The sequence below is a fragment of the Anolis sagrei genome, chromosome 8 (assembly GCF_037176765.1).
Source record: "Anolis sagrei isolate rAnoSag1 chromosome 8, rAnoSag1.mat, whole genome shotgun sequence".
Lineage (NCBI taxonomy): Eukaryota > Metazoa > Chordata > Lepidosauria > Squamata > Dactyloidae > Anolis > Anolis sagrei.
In genome coordinates, this window is record NC_090028.1 from 13,816,375 (window position 1) to 13,841,057 (window position 24,683).

At 42.0% G+C, this 24,683-nt stretch overlaps 1 protein-coding gene across 1 annotated transcript in view; it reads right to left on the minus strand.

Moving 5' to 3' along the window:
* The window catches only part of WWOX (WW domain containing oxidoreductase), a 1,061,193-nt gene that overhangs the window by 791,848 nt on the left and 244,662 nt on the right, over nt 1-24,683 (minus strand). The window contains exons 6-8 of the mRNA XM_067471037.1: nt 20,507-20,595; nt 12,098-12,283; nt 1,660-1,924 (exon numbers count right to left, since the gene is read on the minus strand). Of these exons, the coding sequence (XP_067327138.1) occupies nt 1,660-1,924; nt 12,098-12,283; nt 20,507-20,595 (540 nt within the window). The remainder of the gene's footprint in view (nt 1-1,659; nt 1,925-12,097; nt 12,284-20,506; nt 20,596-24,683) is intronic.

Below are 24,683 nucleotides of genomic sequence, written 5' to 3' on the forward strand. Positions count from 1 at the left end.
GATGTTCCTCCTGTGCAAAGGCTTCGTCTTTTAAGACTTCCTGGAGAAGAACAGATTAAAGGCCTCTACAGATTCCCAAAGGGTTCCAGGGAACAGCTTCACAGCCCTGAGGACCTCCAGAGGGAATAACAGCTCTTCATCTTCAACTAAGTGATTTCAAGCCTGGTGGTATGTCTGTTCGATTCTGAGACGCAGTTCAGCCAGTAGCAGACTCAAACCAGTTAGGTTTAAATTCACAGCAGCCTGGGAGGAGCTTTAAAGGGGATTTTTTTCTGTTAAACAAAGTTTCTTGAAGATAGTGCCTGTTTCCTGTAAACAAGACTGCAAGAGCCAATAGACTATTTAGAAATCTTACAATTCCTGCTTGTTCATTAATAAAGACTGTTGTATTTAAGCTTAAGTCTCCTAAAGCCTGTTTAATAGGGAAAATTCCTCTAAAGGTTCTTTCTCGGGCCCCCGGGCTTCCCGCTGGACGCAAGCCTTGCATCCTCTCTTAGAAGCATTTAATTTCAGCTCCAGCGGCGACAGAACAATTTTGGTTATGCGATGTGGAGGATCTGTGTTTTTATCAGTTTTATTACTTATTTAATTTTATTTATGTTAAATGTTTTAACTGTTTTTTTATATTATTGTGATCATCAAATTGTGCCGTTTTGTAAACCGCCCTGAGTCGCCCTCGGGCTGATAATGGCAGTATAGAAGCATAGTAAATAAACAAACAAACAAACAAACAAATAAGCGAGACTCTACTGTACTTAATTCTTACTCAAAAACAAAACAAAACTCAACAACATGTATTTTCAGATAAGCACTCCCAAGTGATTGCAACCAATTCAGCAAACAAAACAAGGCTGATTGAATCCACTTATCCAAGTGGTCCTTCTCAGCTGGAATGGGGCACCGAAAAGCATACGGAAAAAGTTATCCGAGTTCTCCTATCCCATACTAAGCGTGTAATTTCTTGGCCACTTTCAGTTATAATTTCTAACTCTGCAACAGCACCAGTCTTATATTTCCAAAAACCGAGCAGTACATCTGTTACAACTCAAGCACAATGGTTGGCTCTGCACTGAAACAGGAAGCGTAACCCAATCGCCTCCAATTTCTAGCCATTTTCGAAGCAAGAAGATTCAAAACTTCAGTGGAGGGAAACATCTGCTAAGTTCTTGTAACCTGAACATGCAATGCTTTCTGCTACTTCCCTACTTGCCAACACAAACATTTTGTTTCAAGGCAGAACTGTGGCAAGTATCTGATAATGGCTCCTAATTTTAGATATCGTGAAAGTTCAGGAGATGCCATGGAGATAACGGTTCATATACTTTGGCAAGGTTTTTCTGTTTTGTTTTCTGAAAGAGGTTTGAATTTTCCTCCCTTCCCATGCCAACTCATGCCCATGTAGCACTCCATTAGTCTTCTAATGTTCCAGCATTCATCATCTGCATATGAACCCATCCAACATGGTTCAAACAATGGTTTTTCAAAGCACCAAAAGCAGACCAGCAAGGCAAGCACTTTTGTACACATTTACAGTCATAAAACCATTTCCAAAACCAGCTAATATAGAAGATGCTTAAATGACACAAATATCCACAAATCTCCAAAAAGTGAGTGGATTTTAGAAATGATCCAAAGAGGTATAAAACACCATTCACCTACCATTGACTTGGTAAACGGACGAGCCAAAGAGAACAGCAGGGTATACACCCACCAGTTCTGATGGAGGGACGAATACATCATATTTCCCGGGTGCACGGCATTTGACGTCACGCCGTGAGGAGACAGACGGCGGTTGAGTTCGTTGGACATCAGAATATTGCAAAGCTTAGACCGATTGTAGGCCAGCATAGCCCAATATTCTTTCTTAGCAGGAGAGAGCATGTTGAGGTCAAGTTTTCCTGAACTGTCTTTGATTTCCGTGAACCTTTAAAAAAGCAAACATATTTTACGCTTTATAGTGGACTTGTTCCCATTTTTTAACTTATCGTATATACTGGAGTATGAGCCGAATCAAATATAAACTGAGGCACCTAGTTTTATTTATTTGTTTATTTATTTATTTGCTATACTTGTATACCGCTGCTTCTCAGCCTGGCCGGCGACTCAGCGCGGTTTACAACAAAATATAACAATCGGCAATATACAGTTTAAAAGCATAAAAACATAGTACACAATACATATATCAACAAACAATCCAATTCAACTCCTGACTAAAATCGTAATCCAGTTTCGTCGTCCATAATTGCCAATCCTTTAATCATTACATTCCTTGCACTGAGTTAACCAAATGCCTGCTCGAACATCCAGGTTTTTAGTCTTCTTCGGAATACCATCAATGAGGGGGCTGATCTAACCTCCATGGGAAGGGCGTTTCATAGCCGCGGGGCCACCACAGAAAAGGCCCTGTCTCTCGTCCCCGCCAGCCGCACCTGTGAAGCAGGCGGGATAGAGAGCAGGGCCTCCCCAGAAGATCTTAGGGTCCTGGCGAGCTGATAGGCCGAGGTACATTCGGATAGGTAAGTTGGGCCATAACCGTTTAGGGCTTTAAAGGCCAACGCCAGCACTTTGAATTGAGCTCGGTAGCAGATCAGCAGCCAGTGGAGCTGGTGCAGCAGAGGAGTTGTATGCTCCCTGCGCTCCGCTCCTGTTAGTATCATGGCTGCCGAGCGTTGGATTAATTGGAGCTTCCGGGCCGTCTTCAAAGGCAACCCCACGTAGAGAGCGTTGCAGTAGTCTAAACGGGATGTAACCAGAGCGTGGACTACCATGGCCAAGTCAGACTTCCCAAGGTACGGGCGCAGTTGGCGCACGAGTTTTAACTGTGCGAATGCTCCCCTGGTCACCGCCGAAACCTGGGGTTCCAGGCTCAACGATGAGTCCAGGATCACACCCAAACTGCGAACCTGTGTCTTCAGGGGGAGTGCGACCCCGTCTAACACAGGCTGTAACCCTATACCCTGTTCGGCCTTACGACTGACCAGGAGTACCTCTGTCTTGTCTGGATTCAATTTCAATTTGTTCGCCCCCATCCAGACCGTCACAGCGGCCAAGCACCGGTTCAGGACCTCGACAACTTCCTTAGTAGCGGGTGTCTACCAAGAATGTCTGGAGTTGTGAGGCCACCACACGTTCCAGGACTTTGCCCAAAAAGGGGAAAACACTGGGAAAACCAGGATGGAAAATGCAGCAGCTACTGGTAACTTTCAAAATAAAAATAGATACCAAAAATTACATTAATTGAGGCATCCGGAGGTTCAATGTTTTTGAATATTTACAAAAACCTGTAATTTAAGATAAGATTGTTCAACTCTGATGAAACCATTATTCTAACCTTTTTCAATGTAAATGTGCTTACGTATCCTTCCAATAATAATAAAGAGAGTAAAATAAGAATCCCACAGTTGCCTATACTTGGCATAGACAAACCAACGATTGGAATACATTCTTTACAACCCACCAATTGCTCTCAGGAGTGTAAAGAATCTTTACAAATTTCCTCATCTTCAATTAAATGAGAAAATTGTATGCTGACATGTTTTATCATGTTAGATCAGTGGTTCTCAACATTCCTAATGCTGTGACCCCTTAATACAGTTCCTCATGTTGTGGTGACCCCCAGCCATTAAATTATTTTTGTTCCTACTTCATAATTGTAATTTTGCTACTGTTATGAATCGATATGTAAATATCTGATATGCAGGATGTATTCTCATTCACTGGACCAAATTTGGCACAAATACCCAATATGCCCAAATTCGAATACTGGTGGGGTTGGGATGGGAGGATTGGTGGGTGGATGGGAGGATGGGGTTTGGTGGGCATTGACCTTGAGTTTAGGAGTTGTAGTTCAGCTACATACAGAGAGCACTGTGGGTTCAAACAATGATGGGTATGTATCAAACTTGGCACAAATACTCAATATACCCAAATATGTACACTGGTGAATTTTGGGGGAAATAGACCTTGACATTTGGGAGTTGTAGTTGCTGGGATTTATAGTTCACCTACATTCAAAGAGCATTCTGAACTACACCAACAACGGACTTGAACCAAACTTGGCACACAGAACTCCCATGACCAACAGAAAATCCTGGAAGGGTTTGGTGGGCATTGAGCTTGGGTTTTAGAGTTGTAGTTCGTCTACATCCAGAGAGCACTGTGGACTCAAACAATGATGGATCTGGATCAAACTTGGCACAAATACTCAATATACCCAAATATGTACACTGGTGAAGTTTGGGGAAAATAGACCTTGACATTTGGGAGTTGTAGTTGCTGGGATTTATAGTTCACCTACTACCAAAGAGCATTCTGAACTCCACCAACAATAGAATTAGGCCAAACTTCCCACACAGAACTCCCATGACCAACAGAAAATACTGTCTGTAATGATCTTTGGCGACCCCTCTGACACCCCCTCGTGACCCCTTCAGGGGTCCCGACCCCCAGGTTGAAAACCACTGTATTAGATTATCAAATTTTTTTCATTTTATTGAGAACTAGCTGTCCCCTGCCATGAGTTCCTGTGGCCAGTCTGTGTAGCTGTGTTTTGTGTGTATATATTTGGGTATATGTGCATATATGTATGTTTGCATATATATGTGTGTGTGTGTGCGGTTTTGCACATGCGTTGTAATGTATTTTTGTTTTTGGTTTTTTAAGTCCCTTCTGCTGTGTTTTCAGTGTTTTATGAGTGATGGTCACTTGCCGTCTTGATAGTTGTATTGTGTTCAAATATGGTGCCAATTTGTCCAGTGGTTTTTGAGTTATGTTAATCCCACAAATGAACCCCCTGCTTCTTGGCAGGAGATTGGACTGGATGGCCCATGAGGTCTCTTCCAACTCTTTGATTCTATGATTCTATGAACATTACATTTTTTTATTTATATAGATGAGGAAAACTGGCACAGTGAATTTTATCCACTTAACAAAGAAGATGTCTCCTGACAAGTATTAAAAATTACAAAACATTACTTGCGAACGTTGTGTGCTTTCAAGTCATTTCTAACTGTTCAGATATCAGCTAGTACGTCAACACATTAAATCAAGAAATAGTTTTCTATTATCTACAGAGATACTTGCAGGAACACCTCAGCAAACGAGAGTCTAAAAGTGGCAGGCTAAAACTTGGAACCTCAATCCATAGCTGATACCAAATGAGAGACTCCCCCCTGGGCACACATAAGACTGGGTGACTTGGAAGGTGCTGAACAGGCTGTGCTCTGACAACATGAGATGCAGAGCCAACCTTAAGAAATGGGGCCACAAAGTGGAGTTCACGACATGCAAGTGTGGAGAAGAGCAAACCACAGACCACCTACTACAAGGCAACCTGAGCACTGCTACGTGCATAACGGAGGACCTTCTTATAGCAACAGCAGAGGCACTCCAAGTGGCCAGATACTAGTCCAAGGACATTTAGCATAATGCCAAGATTTTAAACTTTGGGTTTTTTTTTTAAAAAAAAACCAAAACATTACAACTGTAGCCTTGATTCACTCCTGATACGATAAAAAAAAATCCGACTTATGGCAACCCTAAGGCATTTTTGTGAGAATACTAAAAATGGGTCGTATATGAGAGTTGTAGTTCCCTCTTTAAAATGCAATTGTTACACCACAATACTTAAGAGCCCTGGTTGCGCAGTGGGTTAAACCCTTGTGCCAGCAGGACTGAAGACCGACAGGTTGCAGATTCAATTCTAGGAGGGTGTGGATGAGCTCCCTCTGTCAGTTCCAGCTCCCCATACATTAGAGAAGCCTCCCACAAGGATGGTAAAACATCAAAACATCCAAGCGTCCCCTGGGCAACATCCTTGCAGACGACCAATTTTCTCACACCAGAAGCGACTTGCAGTTTCTCAAGTGGCTCCTGACACGAAAAAAATAAAATAAAACCACAATACTTCCTTTTTTTAGTATTACCTGAAAAAATAAAAAGCCATTTACTGCACTGTTGAAAATGCAAATTGCATATAACTAAAACACGTTGGTTTCTGAACTTCAGTAACAGGAGAACCTTTGTTATTTAATGTTATCCAGTGTACAAGTATTGTGTACAATGGAGTTTACGTGTCCAAGTAACTACAGATGAGAATTGTCCCTGCTTCGAATTCTTTCAGATTAAAAATTGATGGCGAGGAAGGGGCCGTAACATTGGTGATATGCCATCAATACCCTTAAAGGTATAAAAGATGAATGTGAACAAAGCCAAAATGAGCTCTGGCGGAGTCTAATGTTTTTTAAGTATACCCATGGCATGACTGAACACAAATCAAAGTAACTAGTTGACGTTTTTTAATTGGGTCTGACAGAGTCATTAAACACCAGCTGCTTCACACATACCCCATACCCACCCTTTAAATAATACCGAGGACTTCTACATGAGCAGGAGGAAATTTTCCAGGTAACTATCTGCCTGCCCTTATATTTGAGGTTTGTTTAATTGAGAAGTAACAGGAAATACATTCTAAAATTGTTTAATGGAGGGTTTAATGGATGAAAGCATTTATTTCATAGAATCATAGAAGCCAAGAGTTGGAAGAGACCTCATGAGCCATCCAGTCCAACCCCCTGCCAAGAAGCAGGAATATTGCATTCAAATCACCCCTGACAGATGGCCATCCAGCCTCTGTTTAAAAGCTTCCAAAGAAGGAGCCTCCATCACACTCCGGGGCAGAGAGTTCCACTGCTGAACAGCTCTCACAATCAGGAAGTTCTTCCTCGTGTTCAGATGGAATCTCCTCTCTTGTAGTTTGAAGCCATTGTTCCGCGTCCTAGTCTCCAAGGAAGCAGAAAACATGCTTTCTCCCTCCTCCCTGTGGCTTCCTCTCACATATTTATACATGGCTATCATATCTCCTCTCAGCCTTCTCTTCTTCAGGCTAAACATGCCCAGCTCCTTAAGCCGCTCCTCATAGGGCTTGTTCTCCAGACCCTTTATCATTTTAGTCGCACTCCTCTGGACACATTCCAGCTTGTCAATATCTCTCTTCAATTGTGGTGCCCAGAATTGGACACAACATTCCAGGTGTGGTCTAACCAAAGCGGAATAGAGGGTAGCATTACTTCCCTAGATCTAGACACTATGCTCCTATTGATGCAGGCCAAAATCCCATTGGCTTTTTTTTTGCTGCCACATCACATTGTTGGCTCATGTTTAACTTGTCCACAAGGACTCCAAGATCTTTTTCACACATACTGCTCTCGAGCCAGGCATTGTCCCCCATTTTGTATCTTTGCATTTCGTTTTTCCTGCCAAAGTGGAGTATCTTGCATTTGTCACTGTTGAATGTCATTTTGTTAGTTTTGGCCCATCTCTCTAATCTGTCAAGATCATTTTGAATCCTGCTCCTGTCCTCGGGAGTATTGGCTATCCCTCCCAATTTGGTGTCGTCTGCAAACTTGATGATCATGCCCCAGGGGAGTGGCAGCATATACGTTCGAATAATAAATAAATAAATAAATAAATAAATGAGTCGCCCTAGGGCTGAGAACGGCGGTCAACAAATGCAGTAAATAAAATAAATAATAAAATAAATAAATAAATCATCATTTAATAACTTATTAATCGCCCTCCATCCGAGAATGCTCTAGGCGATTTACAGCTAAATTATAAAAGATAAAATACATACATACAAAAATTAAAAATTAACAGAGATCAAAAGCTCTAGTAAAAAGCCAGGTCTTAAGTGCAAGAGTAAAAGGCCCTAAGTCATGCATGGCGGCAAAGAATTCCACAAGGCAGGGGCAGAAATAGAAAAAGCCCATCTGCGTCTGGTCCTTTCCAAGTGCACTTCTCTAGGACCCAGTATATGGAGTAAGTCACGTTGGGCTGGTCGTTGCGACCTCCGATGATGGGAGAAGGAGAGGCGGTCCCTAAGGTACGATGGACCCTGGCCGTAAAGAGTTTTAAAGGTCAGAACTAACATCTTATACAGGCCACGGTACTCAGTTGGAAGCCAATGTAAATGTTGCAGCACTGGTGTTATATGGCATTTCATGGGCATTTTTGTGATTAGCCTGGCTGCCGCATTCTGAACAATACGAAGCTTTCGGGTCGTAGACATTGGAAGGCCCACATACAGGGCGTTGCAATAGTCCAGCCTAAATAAATAAATCATAGGCTGCACTCCAACAATGATAACACATTGGGTCTCTTCTAAAACCCTAACTATCCAGTGCAGTAAAAGTAATACAAGTATATGTTGGATATTCATATAACATGATTTAATGCATGACAACATCTCTTTAAAATGGGAAAACAATTAGTTGCTAGGTCTGGACACACACCATTTATTTATTGGGGAATATGTTTCCATAAACTGATCTCCGCATAATGAAGCCATGAATGCTGCAATGTTTTATTGTTTGCCTCCCTTTCAATCAAGCTTTAAATTCTAAAAAGATATACTTGAACTCTGCTTATGATTGTTATTAAGAACGGGGGGCGGGGGAATGACTCTCTCCAAATGTAAAAATGTGAAAAACTATCGGAGATCAGCATTACACAGAGAAACAAGCAGCTGACAATTCAACATAATCTCTCATTAAATAACAGCTCATTTATACATATCCCATTGTGCCCTCGCATCTGGCAAGTGACTGGAGTTGGCAGATTTATTCCTACCGCTAAACCCGCCTGCCCTGCGGTAGCCTACCTCCCTTGTAATGGGACTCCACCACTTGCTTTCACAAACCTGGCGTGATTTGCAAAGATAAGAGCATCCAAGATTTATTTGAGTGTTTCAAATTTCATTTTGATTTTCTCCCGCTTTTACCGCTACCTAATTACTAGATGTCTCATGTCTGAGGGGATTAAAACAGGCCTTTTTTCAATTGCTTCCTTTCATTTCTGTTGTCGTAAATTTGAAAATGGTTAAAGTAAATCTATCTGCAGTATGTCATGTAAGCCCTTGTGTTGCAAAGTGATAAAAGGGCTCCGGCTGACCCTTGGCTGCCTCTCAGCCAGGTCCCAGGGGCTACATTTTGGGAAACACATTGTAAAAAAGCAAGCTTCATTGTAGGTCACAAAAGGGAGGAGAGGAGGACAACTTCAGCATCTGGACTCCTCACACTCACATCTTACTTAACACAATAAATGAATATCTTGCCTGAGCATCAAATTCAGTAACCCTTTGTTATACCAACAGTCGCCAAATTTGGGTCTTCAACTCCTAGAAGTCATAGCAAGTTGAAGTCTAAAGTCTAGGACGTTGTGTTTGAAAACCATTGCACTAACCACACATGTTGATTTTAAAACATCCTCCCCCATACATTTGTTTGAAAATAATACATTATTCATTTAGGGAGAAAGGTGGGATACAAATAAAGATTATTATTATTATTATTATTATTATTATTATTTTAAAAATGACTTTTGCTTTAGTGGTTGCATCACATATCTATTCCAGGGATAGAGAAAGGAATGGAAAAATATATTTAAAATTTTCTAATTACCTTTTGTAAAGGATCAGCCTGAGCAATAAGGAATAATACTTAAAATATATTCCCTAGCACACACACTCTCGCGTTTCTTCGGCTGTTTTATTGCTCTCAGCTGGTCACCAATGTGAACTAGATTGAATGACCCATTCGTCCGTTGGTACCAATTTGAAGGAACGGAGTAGAGGACTTTGTTTTCTAAGGCTCCAACTAGACACCTGTCACGAAGCTCGATGTGTATTAAGGTATTACTGCCACCACCCAAATAGATTTTGAAAATTTAACTTGATGTTATGTGTGAGGTAAAGCCTGTTGTGCCCCAGCCCTTCCTTTTACTCCCTTTAAAGTGTCTGAGGTTAAATGATGTTAGAAATCACTGGAACCGACTTGATGGAATGAATCAATGTGAGGACTTCATGTAAAGTTGAACTAGAACAAAGCCTTGACTACTGCAACGCTCTCTACGTGGGGCTGCCCTTGAAGACGGCCCGGAAGCTTCAGCTAGTCCAGCGCGCGGCAGCCATGTTACTAACAGGAGCGGGACGCAGGGAGCACACAACGCCCTTGTTGTTCCAGCTCCACTGGCTGCCAATCTGCTACCGGGCCCAATTCAAGGTGCTGGTGTTGGCCTACAAAGCCCTAAACGGTTCCGGCCCAAAATACCTTTCGGACCGCATCTTGGCCTATGAGCCCACGAGGGCCTTGAGATCGTCTGGGGAGGCCCTTCTCTCGATCCCACCTGCCTCACAGGCACGTCTGGCAGGGACGAGAGAGAGGGCCTTCTCGGTGGTGGCCCCCCGGTTGTGGAACACTCTCCCTGTTGACATCAGACAGGCGCCCTCCCTTATGTCTTTCCGTAAGAGCCTAAAAACATGGCTATTTGAGAAGGCATTTAACTAAGTGCTACAATAATTTGGTAAGGACGACTGGAACGGAATATGGATTATGAGATTGGTCACGATTCTACTTTGAGACGGAGCGGATTTTTTAGTGTAACTATATAACTGTTGTATTATGGATATGTTGTTATTTTGTTATTGCCTTTTGTAAATTGCCTTTTATATGTTGTACACCGCCGTGAGTCGCCCTAAAGGGCTGAGAACGGCGGTCAACAAATGCAGCTAATAAATAAATAAATAAATAAATACTAGAACAAAGAACTGGATTCTTCTTTGAGTTATACAAGCATAATGGTTAGCACAGCACAATCTTCTTAAATGGTTCCTAAGTCCTAACAAGCTTACTGGACTTCTCAACTGGGTATCCGTTCTTTGACGTGAGCAAATTCCCTCAGACAGACCAGATCTATCTGTCTCCTCAGCGTATCTAGATCCCACAAGAAAACTCTGTCCTTTAGAGAGTACAGACAACCAGTGTGTTCTTCTCCCACAACAGTCCACAGACGGCTATTGACCCTTCAGGCCACTCTATAGCCCTACCTGCCTTCCAACACTCTCCCTCAGGAAATCTCCAGCTCACTCGAAACTACCCTCTTCTGCTGTTAAAACCCTTCTCCTTGTGATGTTAAATCCCTTTACTCTCTGTCAGAAGTTGCCTGCCTCTTTCCACTCACAGCTCCAGCTCCTCCCATCTTTCCTAGCCAATCCTGGCATAGCTAAACTCCTCCCCTCTGCTGATCCGACCTTCCTTGCATTCCCTCACTAAGATGGAGGCCGGCTTACTGACTTTTAGGCTGCGGCCTAACCAGAAAGGTATGAGATCATTACACCTTTCTATGTAATAACTGATCCATTTAGTTTTTCAAAGCTGGGGTGAAAATTGCTGGAAGAAACATTAACAACCTCAGATATGCAGATGACACCACTCTGATGGCCGAAAGCGAGGAGGAGCTGAGGAGCCTTCTAATCAAGGTGAAAGAGGAAAGCGCAAAAGCCGGGTTGCAGCTAAACGTAAAAAAAAAACAAGATTATGGCAACGAGAATGATTGACAACTGGAAAATTGAGGGAGAAACCGTGGAGGCCGTGACAGACTTTGTATTTCTAGGTGCAAAGGTTGCTGCAGATGCAGACTGTGGCCAGGAAATCAGAAGACGCTTCCTTCTTGGGAGGAGAGCAATGTCCAGTCTCGATAAAATAGTAAAGAGTAGAGACATCAGACTGGCAACAAAGATCCGCCTAGTCAAAGCCATGGTATTCCCTGTAGTAACCTACGGATGTGAGAGCTGGACCTTAGGGAAGGCTGAGCGAAGGAAGATCGATGCTTTTGAGCTGTGGTGTTGGAGGAAAGTGCTGAGAGTGCCTTGGACTGCGAGAAGATCCAACCAGTCCATCCTCCAGGAAATAAAGCCCGACTGCTTACTGGAGGGAAAGATACTAGAGACAAAGTTGAAGTACTTTGGCCACATCATGAGGAGACAGGAAAGCCTAGAGAAGACAATTATGCTGGGGGAAAGTGGAAGGCAAAAGGAAGAGGGGCCGACCAAGGGCAAGATGGATGGATGGCATCCTTGAAGTGACTGGACTGACCTTGAGGGAGCTGGGGGTGGTAACGGCCGACAGGGAGCTCTGGCGTGGGCTGGTCCATGAGGTCACAAAGAGTCGGAGACGACTGAACGAATGAACAACAACAACATGTAATAACTGAGAAAATATTTTTTAAAATGTGCTAAAAAGAGAAGCACGTGACAACTCACCTGTGTGATTCAGAGGAAACCATCACCACTCTTGCAGGCGCTGAGCGACAAAGAAGATCTTTGAGGAGCTGGAGAAGATAAAAGTGTCCCAAGTGGTTGACCTGGAAGGTGGACTCCAGACCATCTTCGGTCAATTGCCAAGGAACACCAAAAACGGCAGCATTGCACACCAGCACATGGAGAGACCTTTAAAAAAGAAGAGGTCCTCAATAAGCATCTTTCAAAAGAAGCTACACACATCTGGTTTCTTTTGGGGATCCATTCTTATGAGGAGAAAGATACATACAAGTTGAATATCCCTAATCTGGATTTCTGAAAGCAGAAAACATTGGGACTGTTCCATTATCCAGGTGGAGGCCACTAGGGGGCACTAGAGAGAGAAGGATAGTCCATTTTATGGGGGTGGAGGGTGGTTTGAAGGAGTCAAACCATTTCCTCCTGTTATTCTCGTCACCCATGTCACCACATAGCCCCAAATGACTGGCTATTGGGATCTCCTGCTTATGAGACCTGGCTGAACAAGTGGAACTGGTGATGGAAACTTCTCGGTGGTGGCCCCCCGCCTGCTGAAAAGAAGGAAGGGGTATTTTAATCTGATGCTTATGAGGCCTGGTTCAGTTCAGGGTCAGCTCTGGTTAGTCCTTGGATAGGAGACTAAGTATTGGTCTGGTAGCAATACATCTTACCAATCAAAAGGTTGGCAGTTTGAAGCTCAAGTCAGGGTGAGCACCTGATTTTCAGCCCAGCTTATTTATTTATTTATTTCGGGTACTTTTGCCCCACCCTTCTCAACCCCCGAAGGAGGACTCAGGGCGGCTTACAAAAAAGGCACAATTCGATGCCTATACAAATTACACATAATATACAAAACCATAGTTAAAAGCAGTTATCACAGTTAACACAATCAACAACCAGTACATAACACATCATATAAAAACTATTCTCGTGATCAGCGTTTAGTCTTTCAGAGTTCCATACATTTAATCCATTAATTATTTCCTAATCATCATCAAAGTTCTTTCTTTATCTGCCCGCTTGTCCGAATGCCTGGTCCCAGATCCATGTCTTTAGTTTTTTCCTAAAGGAAAGGAGCGATGTTGCAGACCTAATTTCCCTGGGGAGTGAATTCCACAGGCGGGGGGCCACCACCGAGAAGGCCCTGCTCCTCGTCCCCGCCAATCTCACTTGTGATAGAGGCGGGGTCGAGAGCAGGGCCTTCCCAGAAGATCTTAGACTCTGGAGTGGGACGTAGAGGGAGATCCGTTCGGACAGATATACTGGGCCGGAACCGTATAGGGTTTTGTAGGTCAAAACCAGCACTTTGAATTGTGCTCGGAACTGGATCGGCAGCCAGTGGAGCAGACACAACAGGGGGGTGGTATACTCCCTGTATGACGCCCCGGTGAGCAGTCTGTTTTGTTACCTCCTGTCATCTGCTTGGATCTTATATGTTGTGTCAATGTGTCCATGTTCATTATGTACATTAATTTTAGTCTCCAATCATCTAATTTTGGAATTTCCTCATTTTTTCACTTGCTTGCTAAAACTAATCTCGCTGCAGTTGCCATGTGGAAAAAGAGCTTGTCTTTATTCTTGTCCACCTCAAAGTCAAAGATTCCTAGTAAGTAATATTCCGCTTTCTTTTCTATTATTAATTCCAATATTTTGGTTGTTATTCCATGTATCTCCATCAAGAATTTTTTGACTTTCTTGCAGGTCCACCAGAGATGGAAAAAGGTGCCTTTCTTGTCTTTGCACTTCCAGCATCCTTCAGCTACATTTTTAAGTTAAGTACCATTGGAACATCATTTTAATCCAATTTTCTCTTAAGCTGTAGGAGTTGGTCCATTTTAGTTTTGTCTTCCATATTTTTTCCCATTCCGGTATTCCTATGGTATGGCCTAGATTGGCTGTGTGATGTAACTATTTGTACTATTTCTTTCCGTTTTCCAGCTTAGTAGAATTTTGTATAATTTTGTGGTTCCTTTTTTCTCCACTACCATAATCCTTTCCCATTGTTTTTCTCTGTTTTCAAATCCTTCTTTTTTATCTTTATTAAATGCCTCATTTAATTGCCTATGTTGAAACCATGAGATTTTACCGAACGTCTCTTTAATTTTAGTGTAATTAGATGATTGTGTATTAGTGATATATTGGTTTTTTGTTGTTGTAGCTTATTGTAAAATGTGGTTTTATATGTTGTACACCGCCGCGAGTCGCTCTAGGGCTGAGAGCAGCGGTTAACAAATGCAGCAAATAAATAAATAATAAATAAATAAATAAATAATAATCTCATCCAGTGTTTTAAGCTTAAATCCTTCTCTATCTTTCTTTAGAACGTCCTTATACCTAGGCCAGTTTTCCCACCCAAGCTCTCTTCTTTGGGATGCCTCTAACAGGGAGATCGATAAAGGTGTCCTTTGATAGAATTTGTTTTTGTACTTTTCCCAGATTTTAATTAACGACGATCTGACAAAATGGTTACCAAAGTTCTTTTCTATTTTCTTCTTGTCGTATCACAGGTACGCATGCCAACCGCTGCGCAGATCATGTCCTTCTAATGCCAGTATTTTAGGATTATTTATATTGGCCCACTCCTTTAACCAAATCAAGCCGCATGCGTCATGGTATGTTTGTAATTCAGGGAGTCCTGATCCGTAGGGCGGAATATAAATGTTTTAAATAAATTAATAAATTAATAAATTTGCCAATTATCAATCGGTCTGGTTTTTCGTTTTTTAATGTTTAACTGCAACCCAGCTTTTGCGCTTTCTTCTTTCACCTTAGTTAGAAGGCACCTCAGTTCTTTCTCGCTTTCAGCCATCTGTGCGTATAGTATGTTTATTTCCTCAGGTAATGAAAGGAATCAAACAAAACCAAAAAAAGAAAGAGCTTGTTCCTCGGAAGCACAGAAAGTCTTCTTTTAAAAGGATATACCAGATCGACAATGAAATCTAAACTAAATTGTTCTGCTCAATTAAATCTTGGAATGTAGCAGTGCAGTGAGATAACTCTACTTTACTTTTCCAGAAAAGTCACTTTTGTGTTACTCCACCTTCTATTTATTTATTTACTGTATTTGTATACCGCCCCTCTCAGCCTTCTGGCGATTTGAGGCAGTTTACAAGGCAAAATTCAATGTCACCAAAAACACAATTACAATATAAAAACTTTAACATCAATAAAATCATAACAGCTGTAATAAAACATAATTCAATAAATATTCATTGAATCTCTCCCTAACCCTAACCCCAAACCCTGCCCCCCGTACCTTTTATATTAAACATAATCAAATGATTAAAAAAATAAAAACAATGTCCAATTCCATCTTGTAGTTGATTCCATTCTTATGTCCGTTACTCAGTATTCGCAAATGCCTGCTTGAATAGCCATGTCTTGAGGTTTTTTTTAAAATGCTAAAAGTAGGGCTGGGCAGTTTCGTTTCGTAATTTCGTAATTTGTTTAAAATTCGTTATTATTTTTTTTGGTTACAAAGCGATAACAAACCATTCAGGAGCATCTAAAAAACGAAACGAATTTTTCAATTCGTTTCGTAATTGCTTCGTATTTGCTTCGTATTCGTTTCAAAATCATTTCAAAATCGTTTCGTTATTATTTCCGCATGTCTGGGGCAAGTTTTATAGCTGTTGTTTGTTTAATCAGTGAAAAAAATATATAAATATCACACCAACAGTCAACAACAGAGGGAGAGGGAAGCTTCAGAAGTTCCCCCTGTCCCATATGGAGGTTTTTTAGCGTATTGCGTGGTCGCGTCCGCCATTAACGAATCGATTCGTATTCGTTTCGTAATTTTACAAAATTTCGTAAATATCGAACTTTTTTAAAGAAAAAATTTGGAATTCTTTTAAATATCGAAACGCAAAAAACCCCAAAAAACGAATCGAGTTTAGAAACAAATTTTTCCGTGGTTGCCCAGCCCTAGCTAAAAGTGAAGAAACTGATCTAATCTCCATAGGAAGTCTGTTCCATAGCTGAGGGGCCACCACTGAGAAGGCCCTGTCTCTCGTCCCCACCAGCCGTGTCTGTGATGATGGCGACACTGAGAGCAGGGCCTCTCCAGACGATCTTAAAGTCCTCGAAGGTTCATAAGGGGAGATGCGTTCAGACAGGTAAGTTGGGCCAGAACTGTTTAGGGCTTTATAGGCCAAAGCCAGCACTTTGAATTGTGCCTGGTAGCAGACTGGCAGCCAGTGGATCTAGCGCAATGGGGGGGGGGGGGGTTGTATGCTCCCTGAGAGCCGCTCCAGTTAGCAACCTAGCTGCCATTCGATGGACGAGCTGATGCTTCTGGACAGACTTCAAAGGCAACCCCACGTAGAGAGCATTGCAGTAGTCTATATGGGATGTAACAAGACCATGGACTACCGTGGCCAAGTCAGAGTTCCCAAGGTACGGGTGCAGCTGGTGCACAAGCTTTAATTGTGCGAATGCTCCCCTAGTCACTGATGAGATCTGAGGTTCCAGGCTCAGCGATGTGTCCAGGATCACACCCAAGCTGCGAACCTGCATCTTCAGGGGGAATGTCACCCCATCCAACACAGGTTGTAACCCTATGCCCTGTTTGACCTTAAGACCGACCAGGAGAACCTCTGTCTTGTCTGGATTCAATTTCAATTTGTTAGCCCTCATCCAGATCGTCAGAGCGGCCAAGCATCGTTCAGGACCTGAACAAGTTATACAAGTTTGTTTTCAAAAGCAGAACTGTATCTTGGATGCACAACAAAATAAACTGGAATCTAAATGTTGGGAATTCCCTTGGAAGAGATTAATGATGGGACACAAGTGTTTCACTGTGAAAGATGAGTTTATAAACCCGAGGACTCCGATAACATTTATAACAAATCTGTCCCAGATAAAATGCAAACCAATTATACAAATCGACCCAAAGAGTCCCATTGAGTTTTTAATTTTGTTTCTTTAGTTTACTATTTGGTACTTTTAATCAATGCAATTTTGTTTAAAATTTCCAAGCCATTGTTTTGATTGCTCTTGCCCTTTCTAATATTCTTCATGGTTTTATTATTGTAAATTGAATTTTTAATTAAAATACTGTACATACATACTCTTTAAAATTCTCTCATTAACCATTAAGGCTATAAAACGGCAAAATGCTTACTACTTTATTTGCAGCAAAAGATACTTTAACTGTACATATTAAATTATAAATATTTTACATGCTTATCTACCCAATATGCCCCTCATGGCTGGTTAGGTCTTGCCTCGAAACACGAGAGTCTTTAGTTCAAACAACTGTTTTCCTTTTCAGACCTGAATACATCCACTTTCATGAAATTTCAAAAGGCAAACAGAAAGATTATCAGGAGTGGTTTCCTTGTTTGCTCCAAGATTTGGGAGAATAAAAGTTAAATCAGCAGGTCTCTAATAATGAGAGATGCCTGGTCGGTAAGACAGAAGACTTGTATTATGTGTCTGGGTTCCGACAAGTCCGGGTTCCGACAAGATCATTATGTTAGCTTTTGTATTGGATCACACGTCGGACACTTTCCAAGTGTCTAGGACTATATGATGTATCGGCAAGTAATGTGTGCAGATCTGAGTAGGGCGGCCTTTTGCAGCTGACTATTGTCAATGCCAATTGCTTTTAAGTGCAGGCCAAGGTTTTTAGGCACTGCACTCAGTGTGCCAATCACCACTGGGACCACCTTGACTTGCTTGTGCTAGAGTCTTTGCAGTTCAATATTTAAATCCTTGTATCGTGTAAGCTTTTCCAGTTGCTTCTCGTCAATTCTGCTGTCGCCTGGGATTGCAACATGGATGATCCATACATTTTTTCCCCATGATAGTGAGGTCAGGAGTATAGCAGCAGTAGTAGAAGTTATTACCATTTATAACACAACAAGAGGAGTCCACAGCAGACACTCTGCTGGCTGTTGTATTGGATCGCACGTCGAACACTTCCCAAGTGTCTAGGACTGTGTGATGCATTGGCGAATAATGTGTGCAGATCCCGGTAAGGTGGCCCAGTTGTTTCGCTTCAATCCTGCTGTCACCCGGGATTGCAACATCGACAATCCATACTTTGTTTTTTAACACGATCGTGAGGTCAGGAGTATTGTACTCCAAATCTCTGTCAGTCTGAATTCAGAAGTTACAGAGTAGCTTGATGTGTTCATTCTCTGTAACTTCTTCCGGCTTGTGATCCCACCAGTTCTTTGTTGCAGGCAGATGGTATTTGTGGCACAAGTTGTTGTTGTTGTTGTTGTTGTTGTTATTATTATTATTATTATTATTTGAAACACAACAAGATGAGTCCACAGCAAACAAGATCACACTGCTGATGGTTGGATCACGAGTCAAGACACTTCCCAAGTATCCAGGACTATGTGATGTATTGGCGAATAATGCATGCAGATCCCGATAAGGTGGCCTTTTGCAGCTGGCAGATAGTAATTTTTGTCAGTGCTAATTGTTTTTAAGTGCAGGCCAAGGTCTTTAGGCACTGCACCCAGTGTGCCAATCACCACTGGGACCACCTTTACTGGCTTGTGCCAGAGTCTTTGCAGTTCAATCTTTAAATCCTCATATTGTGTCAGTTTTTCCAGTTGTTTCTCTTCAATCCTGCTATCACCTGGGATTGCAACATTGACAATCCATACTTTGTTTTTTAACACCATCGTGAGGTCAGGAGTATTGTGCTCCAGAACTCTATCTGTCTGAATTTGGAAGTAGTAGTAGTAGTTGTTGTTGTTATTATTATTATTATTATTATTATTATTATTATTGTTATTATTGTTATTATTATTATTTTCTTGGTTTGCAGAGGTTGAGTATTCTTTATCTGGAATTCCAAAAACTGAATTTGTCCACATGGATGATGTGGACAAATTCACTGAAGTAGTGATGCTTTGGCTTTCTCTTGGCTCACTGTACACCAACTTTGTTTCATGCACAAAATTATCAAATTTAAAAGTACCTTCAGGCAACATGCATAAACTGTATATGAATCAGCAATTAATTTCATGTTTAAACATAAGTCCATCTCCCACATATTTCATTATATATATGCAACTGATCTAAACTCTGAAAAAAATCCAAAATAAAGAACAGTTTTGACCACAAGGTAAAGATTTCCCCTTGACATTACATCAAGTCATGTCCAACTCTGGAAGGTGGTGCTCATCTCCATTTCTAAGGTGAAGAGCCAGTGTTGTCCATAGGCACCTCCAAGGTCATATGGCCAGCATGACTGCATGGAACGCCGTTACCTTCCTGCTAAAGTGATACCCATTGATCTACTCACATTTGAAGGTTTTCGATTGGCCAGGTTGGTAGAAGCTGGGGCTAACAGCAGGAGCTCACCCCGCTCCCTGGATTCGAACCGCCAACCTTTTGGTCAGCAAGTTCAGCACCTCAGTGGTTTAATCCGCTGTGCCACTGGGGGCTCCATGGATAAGGGATACTCAACCTATATTGTAACTAATTTTAAAGGTTTTAAGTTTACAATGTATTCAACAGTTTTTCTCAATCACTTTTATATTTTACAGTATCCTGATTGTCAAAGAAATATCAAAGTATCTCTTACATCAATGCATCAATAGGAGCATAGTGTCTAGATCTAGGGAAGTAATGCTACCCCCCTATTCTGCCTTGGTTGGACCATACCTGGAATATTGTGTCCAATTCTGGGCACCACAATTCAAGAGAGATATTGACAAGCTGGAATGTGTCCAGAGGAGGGCGACTAAAATGATCAAGGATCTGGAGAACAAGCCCTATGAGGAGCGGCTTAAGGAGCTGGGCATGTTTAGCCTGAAGAAGAGAAGGCTGAGAGGAGATATGATAGCCATGTATAAATATGTGAGAGGAAGCCACAGGGAGGAGAAAGCAAGCTTGTTTTCTGCTTCCTTGGAGACTAGGACGCGGAACAATGGCTTCAAACTACAAGAGAGAAGATTCCATCTGAACATTAGGAAGAACTTCTTGACTGTGAGAGCCGTTCAGCAGTGGGACTCTCTGCCCCGGAGTGTGGTGGAGGCTCCTTCTTTGGAAGCTTTTAAACAGGGGCTGGATGGCCATCTGTCAGGGGTGATTTGAATGCAATATTCCTGCTTCTTGGCAGGGGGTTGGACTGGATGGCCCATGAGGTCTCTTCCAACTCTTTGATTCTATGATTCTACAGTTAAGAAGGAAGAAGGAAGCAAAAGATGAAGATAGGAAAGGAAAAGAAGGAAAGAGAAATGTGATAGTTCACTCTGTCCTGTGTCCAAAGAAGCAGGTTTATGTCAAAAAAAAAAAGCAAAAGTGAAAATAAAAACCAGCTAGCCTTAAAGGTACTATCATTTTTTTTTTCTTTTTGTGAAAACTAATTATCATTATAACAAAATAATTACATCAACATTAGAGGCCATCTTCTGCTTGAATACTTACAAATTCTTAGCTCTGAATGCTTCAGCAAAGTCCCGTATGCTTGAAAGAGATGCAAGGTCTAAGGTCATTGCTTCCACTTTGGCTTTGTGCTAAAAGAGAGAAAACAGAATAGTGTTAAACCAAAGGAAGAGAGTTAGTTCACACACTTATGATGCACCAAAGAGCAAGACCACATGTTTAATTTCCCTTGTTTACCTTTATTACCATAGCAGATATGACAAAATATAATGTTAAATCTATACATTCTACATCCATAGCACTACTAAACATATAGAGAGTGTTCTCAGCAGCTTTTTGATACTAAAGAGAGTTGTAACTTTGCCTCGGATAATTTAATTTATTAGGTTGATTGAGTCCCCTTGAGTCCCAAAGAGGAGAAGCAAATAAATATGTATTTTCGAAGGCTTTCATGGCCAGAATCACTGGGTTGTTGTAGGTTTTTTTGAGCTATATGACCATGTTCTAGGGGCATTCTCTCCTGACATTTTGCCTGCATCTATATGGCAAGCATCCTCAGAGGTAGTGAGGTCTGTTGGAACTAGGAAAAAGGGTTTATATATCTGCGGAATGTCCAGGGTGGGAAAAAGAACTCTTGTCTGCTGGAGCTAGGTGTGAATGTTTTAATCGGCCACCTTGATTAGCATTTGATGGCTTGACAGTTTTTAGGTGTAGCTTGTTAGTGCCTGGGGGAATCCTTTGTTGAGAGGCGATTAGCTTCCCTGATTATTTCTTGTCTGGAATTCCCACAATGCTTGTCATAAATTTATTTATTTTTATTTATTTATTTTTTAAACTTAAATGCCTCCACTCCCCTGGGGCTCGGAGCAGCTTACAAGAATGGCTAAAATCTAACAAAATTTAAAAGCAATTTAAAACAATTTAAAAACAGCAATATCAAACATTAAAAGCCTGTCGAAACAGGTATGTCTTACATGCCCTGCGGAAAGCTGGTAAGTCCCGCAAGGCACGGACTTCAGGTGGCAGAGTATTCCAGAGTGATGGTGCCACTGCTGTAAAGGCTCTGCGTCTGGTTGCTGTTAGACGCAAGGTCTTGACCCTGGGAATTTCCAATAGATCTTGGTCCTCGGAATGGAGGGATCTCTGGGATTGGTAGGGGGTGAGGCGGTCCCTCAGGTACATTGGCCCCAGACCATGCAAGGCCTTAAAGGTGAGTACCATCACTTTGAAAGTGATCCGGTGCTCAATTGGTAACCAATGCAGCTGTAGTAAGATTGGTGTTATGTGGCATCTCATTGGAATTCCCACAAGAAGCCGAGCAGCTGCATTTTGTACCAACTTGAGCTTCTGGATCACCAACAGAGGAAGGCCAATGTAGAGGGCGTTACAGTAGTCCAGTCTTGAGATGACCGTGGCCTGGATCACCGTAGCTAGGTCGTCCCTGGACAGGGAGGGGGCCACCCGTCTAGCCTGCTGCAGATGAAAAAAGGCGGTTCTGCTAACGGCGGAGACCTGGGCCTCCATTGTCAGCAGAGGGTCCAAAAGGACTCCCAGACTCTTTACCAATGATGACGGGTGTAGCACCTTGCCATCCAGGGTAGGCAGCTGGATGTCCCCACTGCCCGGTCGACCCAGCCATAGGATCTCCGTCTTTGCTGGATTCACCCTCAACCTGCTGGCACGCAGCCATCCAGTAACGGCCTCAAGGCACTGATGGAAACAATCGGGTACAGAGTCTGGTCGGCCTTCCATCTTCAGCACCAGCTGAGTGTCATCGGCGTACTGATAACACTCAAACCCAAAACCTCAAAGCAGCTGAGCAATGCAGGCAAAACATCAGGAGAGAATGCCTCTAGAACAGGGGTCCTCAAACGTTTTAAAAAGAGGGCCAGGTTGTAGTCCCTCAAACTGTTGGAGTGCCAGATTATAATTTGAAGAAAAGAAATATGAATGAATTCCTATGCACACTGCACATATCTTATATTAGTTCAAAAACCACTTAAAAAAAATACAATAATTAAAATGAAGAACAATTTTAACAAATATAAACTTATTAGTGTTTCAATGGGAAGTGTGGGCCTACTTTCGGCTGATGAGATAGGATTGTTGTTGTGTGCTTTCAAGTCGTTTCAGACTTAGCTTGACCCAGAGCGAGGGCCGGGTAAATGACCTTGGAGGGCCATATCCCGCCCGCGGGCCATAGTTTGAGAACCCCTGCTCTAGAACATGGCAATATAGCCTGAAAAAACCTACAACAACCCAGCAAATAAATAAATAGGTTGCAATTCACAACTGGTGTTATCTACAACATTAAAGTTTGGCAACTCTGTGGTAGTTGACTAAGACATTTATTAGTCCAAATAACGACAGAATAAATTGAACTTAGGATGCTTTGGCAGAATAATTTGGTTTTTAGCAAACGTGTATTCTACAAAGCAACAGAAACAATTAAAAAGGAATTTAAGAAGGTAACACTGAAATAATAATAATATTATGCAGAAGATAATGCAAGTTAACAAAATCATTTTTTTTTTGTATTCATTAGAAATGAGAGTAGCATAGTTTAAATCAAATTTTAATGCTGATTTTAAATTAAATTGGGGTCCCGAGCCAAATGGGGTTCCCTTATCACAATGTTGGGGTTGTGAAAAATTTGGCAACAGTAAACGTTTTGCCGGAGCCCCCGGTGGCGCAGTGGGTTAAAGCACTGAGCTGCTGAGCTTGTTGATCGAAAGGTCGCAGGTTCGATTCCGGGGAGCGGCGTGAGCTCCCGCTGTCAGCCCTAGCTTCTGCCAACCTAGCAGTTCGAAAACATGCAAATGTGAGTAGATCAATAGGTACCGCTCTGTCGGGGAGTTAACAGCGCTCCATGCAGTCATGCTGGCCACATGACCTTGGAGGTGTCTACGGACAACGCTGGCTCTTCGGCTTAGAAATGGAGATGAGCACCACACCCCAGAGTCAGACATGACTGGACTTAGTGTCAGGGGACTAACTTTACCTTTACCTTAAACGTTTTGCCACCTAGTGGGTCTTTAAGACATTCACACAAATTAATAGAGTTTACAGTAAACTCTGCAGAAAATTCTTCAGCAGTACTTCATAGAAAGGAACATAAGTCTGTTTAGCAAGTCTTGCAAATGCTGATTTGTTACCAGTAAATATTTGATTCGTATATGTGCTGGTACGGCTGTACCAGGAGCTCCAATTTTCTTTTCTTTCTATTATCTGTTTGCAGTCATAGGGCAGGCCACCTGTCCATCATAATTAAGCTTTGGTTCCGCCCCTTGTTCAGGGCTCTGGGAGGGAAAGGAGCCATTTTTGGTCAGTCTCACATAAGGAAGCTAAACTATAGGATGTAGACCAGCTCGTCCCATAGAAAAGCTTCTTTTCTCAAGAACATCCGGGGAGACAGAAACGGAAATTCCAGGGAAATAGTCACAAGGCTCTGGCTGAGAGCTCACAGCCTCTCAGCCTCACAGCAATCAGAGGGAAAACAGCCCTGAAGTTTTCAAAGATTTCTCTGAGGGAGGACAGCATTACAGATTCATGGAACTCCAGCTGAAATATCTACAAGCCTCGGCTGGTAGGTCTACTCGATACCCAGACGCATTTGGAATCGGTAGTAGGACCCACACCGATGAGGCATAGATAGTAAACAGCCTGGGAGAGGTTAAATAGGTTTTTTTTCTTACAGAGAAAGTACAGTTAATTAAAGTCAGGTAGCAATCTATTGAGGACTAGACTAAGAAAGCCTTGAAGTGTTGTTTGAACCATTGAAGATTTGTTGTTTGTTCCATAATAAAGACTTTGTTGTATCATTAAAGACTCTAAAGACCATTACTTCAGAAAAATCCATGAGAACCTCTCTTTGAGGCGCCCCGACTTCCCGCTGAGCTTAAAGTATACAGACAGCTGTTACAGGCCTAGCGCACGACAGAACAGTATACCTATTTTATATATCTATATACCGGGGGTCATATCTTGGCACTAAAGAGGTAGCAAGTGGGAACATTTAAGAAGCCCTGCTCTATAATGGGCAAAATTTTACACAGGAGGGTTATCATCACGGGTCAAAAACTGAATGCGGATCAACAACAACATTAAGAAAAATAGTGACCACCAATTTATTCTACCTGTAAACTCTCAACTGTAGCAAAGGTTATCCCCTCTCTCCCTCTTTCAAAGCTATAATGCTCCGTTCACATTTCCAAAGGGA